Source organism: Symphalangus syndactylus, chromosome 22 (assembly GCF_028878055.3).
Source record: "Symphalangus syndactylus isolate Jambi chromosome 22, NHGRI_mSymSyn1-v2.1_pri, whole genome shotgun sequence".
Classification (NCBI taxonomy): Eukaryota; Metazoa; Chordata; class Mammalia; order Primates; family Hylobatidae; genus Symphalangus; species Symphalangus syndactylus.
The window spans coordinates 18,000,172-18,006,767 of record NC_072444.2 but is presented as its reverse complement, the minus strand read 5'-3'; the positions used below and the strand labels follow the sequence as shown (position 1 = coordinate 18,006,767).

Sequence of the window (6,596 nt, the reverse complement as noted above, 5' to 3'; positions counted from 1 at the left end):
TCAGCAGATTGAACAGGGACTGGTGAGGAGGCGGAGGCCTGGGGGCCACCATGCCAGTGCTTGGCTGATTTGCTGCGTGGACCCGCCTCCTGGGGTGAGGCTCTGGGTCACTGGGCTGGGCATCTGCCCCTCTGAGAGGGGCGAAGGGGCACATGGCCGAGACCTGCACCCTCTGCACCTTGCCAGGCCCTGTGAGGGTGGCATATGGCTTACATGGACAGGTGCTCATCTCTGCCCCTGGCCACCGGTGACCCAGCCATAGTCCTTAGAACCCTAAGTTCACTCCTCTGTGTGTAGGCCCCCATGTCACCCTAAGCCACAAGGTGGCTTCTGGGCTTCCAAACACAATGCAACAAAGCCCCTCTGCTTCAGAACAGCTACCCTGGGTTGCTGGCTGGGGACTCAGGCCAGGGGCTAAGAGGGGAGGACTCTGGGGCCATGCGGGTTCCTCTATAAAAGCTTCCCCCTCGCCCAGGCCCTGCCCAGCAGAAGAGCCTCATTCCTCACCCCACAAGTACAAGGTGCAGCGTTATCCCACCCCTGGGAGTGGGTAAGAACCAGTGTCTCCACGTGTCTGAGCACACTGTGTTCATGGCCCACGCAGCAGGTGCTTTCAGGCCTCTGCTGTGAGGCACCATCCGCTGTTAACTTGGCCCAGAAAACCCCTCAGCCTGGATTGCAAAGGGCGGCACAGGACAGCCAAGTGTCCCTAGTATCCCTGCTGTCAAATTCTGGATTTGTGGGGAAACGTTCAGGGTGACCACATGCACGTATGTGTGGGGACGCTCATCAACAAAGCCAGAAACAATGAAGGCTTATGGAGATTTCACAGTTTACAAAACACCTATCACATATATTATCTCATTTAATTCTCACGGGCATCCTGGGGAAGTCTGAACTATCAACCCGGCCGGATGTGGTGGCTCAAGCCTGTAATCCCAGCACTTTGGGAGGCCAAGGCGGGAGGATCATTTAAGGCCAGGAGTTCGAGACCAGCCTGGGCAACATAGTGAGACCCCCCCCCCCATCTCTACAATGACAACAACAAAAAGCGAAGTCAAGGCTTAAAAAAAAAAAAGCTATCAACCCAATTTACAGATGAGGAAACTGAGGCTCAGAGGAATGCCCCTCTAGCAATTCTTTAATCATTTTGTCAAATTTACCCAACATAATGTTTAGGCAAGGACTTCCTAAATGTAGGTTTTGTAACAGTTTAGAAGCAGTGGAAAGAGTGGGTAGAGGGCTGCTCAAGAAGAGTTATACGGAGAGTGCACTCAGCCGGACTCTCACGTTTGATTCACACCAGCCATGGGAAGAAATAATCAGAAAAATCAATCCCCAAAAGCAAAAATAGGCAAATGGAAGTGAAGCAGGGCCCAGGAGAAGCAACAGCACCCAGATTGAGTTCTGGCTACCGAATCCCTACAAGTCACAGGAATAGCCCTCAAAATACTCAGCAGGTGCCGTAAGACAAGACCTGGAAGCAAGCTGCATACAACTGAAAAAACTCCCAGGAGAAACGCAGACATTTGGTTCATGCTGGGGAAATACACGTTTCTGAGTATCTTCTCGGGACTGTCCCTGGCTCTGCGGCGGCCAAAGGCATCAGCCCCCACGGCCCTCAGGCTCCAAATCTCAGCCGATTCCCCAGGGGCTTCTTGCCAAGCTCACAGCGGGAGGTCAACATGGCCAGCGGGAGACGCGGCGGGCAAAGCAGCAGCGTACAAGACCCCTAGCCTGGGTGGTCACTTCCTTCTGGGAAGGAAGAGCCAAGCCTGCCAGGTCTTGGCTGGACCGCACGTAGGAGAAAGTTCCAGAGCCAGAATCAAGTTAGACACAGGAAGTTAGAAGTGAAATGGTGGAAGGCGGAAGGAGCAGGGGGCTTATTTAAGGGACAATGCTTGGTAAGGTCACGGCCAAACAACCTCGAATCAGCGCTTGGAGACAGTGCTCGACTCTGTGGGAGGGAGGAGTCGTCCTGAGCACACCTGGCTGCCAGGGTTTCTATGCCAGGACACCCCCAGTGGACGGCCAGGGAACTGCACCATCACGGTGTATCTTAAAAAGGGTTTTTTCTCAATGCCATGATGGAAATGCCTGATGGCCACATTGTGAGGCTGACCAGTCTTGGGCCTTAAGTTGGCACACACAGACCAGACTGGTGCACTTAAGTCCCACGGCCTCGGAAAAGCAGCTCCGCCTGGTTTTCTAAGTGCCTGACCCCACCTCCACCTTGGAAAGCCTGCTGTACCCCTTCTGGGGTGGGCCTTCAGTGCGGAGGAGCCCCTGGACCTGGGCTCTGCAGCACCAGCTGGCAGGGTTCCAAATGCCTTCTTTTTACAAACAAGTTTCCCTCCTGCTCTCCAGGGATGCTGCCTCCTTCCCTACATCTGGATCTGTCACAAGCTCAAGTCATGGTTCTTGGCCATTACCAACAAGCAAGACTATTTTCCTTTCCATCAGCGTAACCTGTTTAAAGGAACAGCTGCAGCTCGTTAGGGGCGGAAGGTTATGCTGGTTGTGGCCGAGTCGGTACTGGGCGTCCAGGCAGCTCCAGCAGAGCATCGGAGCCGGCCGGGGTGTAGTCCAGCCCCGACTCTGCCCTCCAACCCCAGAGACGCAGATATCAGAGAGTGAGGTCACCCCTTCCAAGCCAGCTAGCCCTGGACAGCCAATGTGCCACTGAGCGGGGGGAGTGGGGGCTTATTTGGCTTCTGGGATCCCTGCATCAGCATCAGAGGCTCCTCTGAAGCATGCAGGGGTGGATGGCAGGCAGACCCCTGCCCTAGGGACAGTCAGGCCGGTGCACACAAGTGGCTGCTGCTGGAGAGGCAGCATCCGTCCCTTGGCCTGGGCTTCTTCAGAAGCAAAAGCCAAAAAATCAGCCGTCTTCCCCACACTCAGCCTCCACCCAGAGTGGAAAGCACACACACGTGATAGGTGCCATGTTACATGGGGCCGAGGCTACACGGGAATGTGGCTGCGCACCGGCCGGGAGCACACGTGGGGGTTAGTGGTGGTTTAAATGGCCGCGCAGCAGCAGCCGGACCGGCAGGGTCTCGGCGGGTTGGTGAGTCCTGTTTTAGTGGGGACGGTCTCGCGGCTCTCAGGCAGGGTACCTGGATCGGCTTAATTATCAGGCTGGATGTAGATCTGGCGCTGGGTCAGCACTTGAGAGAGCTCCCTCTGCAACTGCTTAAACTTTTGGTTGTCAGGGATAGCATCAATAGATCTACAGAGAGTGTTCAAGATGAGTGGAGTGGGAGGGAAGAGAACGACGAGAAGCCAGGAACGCAGGGGGCCACAGCTGAGGAGGAAATTCAGGGAGACCCACGAGGCAGAAGGGGGGATGCCGCGGCGGCTCTGGGCTGTGGAGTGGTATCGCCGCTGCAGAGGCCCACGCTGGCGGTGGTCATGGTATTCAGGGCTCGCCACCACCACCCGCAGGCTCTTCTGCTGCTCTCCCCCACTTCCCAGCCACTGCCTGGGGACTGTGCAGGTTGGCTGGGAGGGAAAGTGTGTTTGGTGTATCGGGCAGTGGCTGCAGGTGGCACGCCTAACGCCAGGGACCACTGGGCTCTGACCCTGTCACAGGTCATGAAGACCAAGCCTCCCCCAGGTGGGCAGGAGATCAGAAGACAAGGGTCCAAAGAGGACTCCTCCTGTTTTAAAACTAAAGCAGGTGACTGAAATCTGTTGCCCACCCCAGTCCACGAGCTGGGGCAGCCCCAGGACTGCAACCTGCCTCTCGTCTGGGCTGGGCTGTGAGAGCTACGCCATGGCAGTGGGTGAGAGGGCTGGCCGCTAAGGGCATAGCACAGCCCGACTCACACAGTGCTGCTGGACTGCAGAGCGTGTTCTAGATTCATCATCTCAGCCGACCCTGCCTCCTCGACTGGACAAGGGCCTCTGTGAGGAGTGCCAGAGGCCATGCAGCTCGGGATGACAGAGCTTAGGGGAGATCCCGGCCTCCTGACTCCAAGGCCAGTGTTCACTCCACAGTCGCCTACTGCTCCCAGCTGGGCTCTGGCCTCATGTCAGAGGCCTGCCTCCTGCTCTGTCCGCTATAGACCTGGAGGGTCCAGAGAGCCCCCAGCTTTTGTTCAGGCTGACACTGCAGAGCTGAGGGCACGAGGTGGGTGGGATGGTGCAAGCCACTGGCCACTGGCAGCAGAGCCCCAACAGAGGACATCAGAGAGGCTGGGGCCTCCTGAGAACGCCCAGGCTGAGGGCCCTGCCTGCATGTTATGCTCTGCTGTCTTGGAGAGCAGGCCAGCCAGAGGCGGCCGGGCTGCCCAGAATGTGTCATGGCTCCCCTAGGCCCAGGCTGGAGGGTGGGGAGATTTCTGAGCGGGGACTGACAAACTGCAGGGCTGAGGAGGCTCCAGGAGCAAGGGCACCAATGGCTGTTAAGGGTGAACGTGCCCCAGAAAACAAACGGTGCAGGTAGGGACCGACAGCTGCTACAGAGTGTGCAGATGACACATCAGGATTTTACTTTCCAAAATCAGCATCATCATCATCCCAGCAGAGGGGCACTGCAGCCTACCAATGAGGACACCGAGGCCCAAGACCACACAGCTAGTAACTGGCAGAGCCAGGGCTCAAATCCCTCTTTCTGCTTCTAAACCTTGTGCTTTCTGGTACATTACCTCAGCCCATTGACAATATCCTTTGTTTTTCCAAAGTAGATCTCGTTCAGCGTACTTCTGATTTTATTTTCCATGTCCTGGAAGGGAGGTTGGTCAGCGCAGTGGCAAACGGTCAGGAACCCTGAAGCCCACGCCCTCCCTCCGCCCGCCAACCCTGCAGTCCCCACTGTGGCCACTGAAGGGTGGCACACGCCTGCTCTGGGGCATCGGTGAGCAAGCTCCAGGCTACCAAGACCCCACCTGCCATCTGTGCTCCAGGCACCTTCCCATCCACAGGCAGGGAGGAAGCCACTACCCAGGGATTGGTGGCCAACTCTGCCCATGCCTGGGAGATGGTCTAAACCACATCACCACCCCTCAGGCTCCCCATTAATTTTGTGAACAATTCTGTGAAACTGGAGAGCACCTCCATGCCCTCCCAAACAACGTGGTGACAGGAGGGCCAAGGCAGCTGCAACTGAAGCCACGCCAGGGCCCACTGGCATTCCTGGGATCTGCTTCCTCTCCCAGCGCAGGGCCTCAACCCAGGCGATCAGGAGAGACAAGACCTAGTGCGCCCCAGAGCCAGCACCTGAGCAGTCTTCTGGGAGCCCAGGTCTGGGGGTGGAGCAGGAGGTGGCCCTGAAGCTGGAGCCTGCTGGCATCCAAATCAGAGGCTCCGAAAATATGAGGCCTGGGCAAAATCCACGAAGCGCTCTGCTGGCTGCTGTGGAGCTGAGAGAAAGCAGCAGAGAAGGAGGCCAGCACAGCGGCTCCAGGGATGCAGTGTCACTGCCGTGGGTCAACGCAGGAGCCAGCCAGAGCCTAGGCCACTCACCTCTACCAGGCGCCCGATGTTGGCTATGTGTGGGGAGCAGTCACTCACAGTTTCATCTTTCTCCATCTGCAAAAGACAGAAACATTCCAAGTCAGAGAAAGCCAGAGCTTTCTGAGAACGGCAGACAGCCCAGCCCACCTCCATGGTCTGCAAAGAGCCTATTGTTCCCACCGTGGAGCCAGCTGCAGGTATGACAAGGCCACTTTTGCAGCCTGGGAACTGAAGCACAAACTGACTTCAGTTTCAGACCAAAAAGAGCCCAGAGGGCAGAAGCCCCGAGTCCCCACTTCCATGGGAGAAGATTTTGCTGCTGTCCGTGGTAGAGCAGGAAGATGCCCAGAGCCACAGCAGGGATGGCGAAGCCAGCGGCCCTTGGCAGGCACCGGCTCACCCGAGCCAATTGGAGAAGACTCGCTCGGTTTGTCTTCAGGCCTCTACTGGCAGGCCCAGGCCCACGCTGGGCCATCCACCCCAGGTTCAGGGCCTGACACTGCAGGGGAAGCTTCTGTGCTGCTGGTGCACCCTGACGCTCCCGAATGGTGGCTTTGGGGTGCCATCTGCTGTGCTCTCGGGGAGAGACAGACAACCTCTGACAGGGACTCCAGGCCAGAGGGATTCAGTGGCTCCCCCTAGTCATGCAGGTGGCAATGGCAGAGCCTGGGTCAAGCCCTTCCTCGCGCCGGGGCCTGTTCGTTCTACTCTGCGAGGGGAGTTTGAGCAAGAGAGTCTCAATACAGACTCTGAGGTTATGAGGGGGGCGACAGCACTCATGCCCCATCTCCTCTTCCCAAGCCCAGGAAGAGCTGGCTCTGACCCAATCATCTCAACTCGGAGGAGGGAGGAAATGGAGGCAGGTTAGGGAAGAAGGAATTCGGCACTTTCCCCCGAATTTTTTTCTTATCTGAAGCCTTATTTCCCTGACAAGAATATAAATTCTTTAAGGAGAGATGTGCCTGTCTCATAAGTCACAGGGTACCTGGGAGAGTGCTAGGCACACAAATGCTCAACGTTACTGCACTGAAAATAAGAACACGCAGCTACCATGACTGATGTTGTTGAAATAAAATGTGAAAGCTGAAATAAATAAGAAAGAGGAAGAAAAGAACAGCATCAGAAAGGGTAGAGTT

At 56.7% G+C, this 6,596-nt stretch overlaps 1 protein-coding gene across 8 annotated transcripts in view; it reads right to left on the bottom strand.

The window, feature by feature from the left end:
- CAPZB (capping actin protein of muscle Z-line subunit beta) overlaps positions 1-6,596 on the bottom strand; it is a 147,691-nt gene that overhangs the window by 867 nt on the left and 140,228 nt on the right. For 3 of the 8 annotated variants that reach the window (XM_055262312.2, XM_055262310.2, XM_063631750.1), the window contains exons 7-8: positions 5,470-5,535; positions 4,653-4,729 (exon numbers count right to left, since the gene is read on the bottom strand). In XM_055262312.2, coding sequence (XP_055118287.1) covers positions 4,653-4,729; positions 5,470-5,535 — 143 coding nt within the window. Of the gene's footprint in view, positions 1-3,119; positions 3,233-4,652; positions 4,730-5,469; positions 5,536-6,596 lie in introns of all 8 variants that reach the window. The other 5 variants (XM_063631753.1, XM_063631751.1, XM_055262313.2 and 2 more) reach the window with 2 other exon arrangements.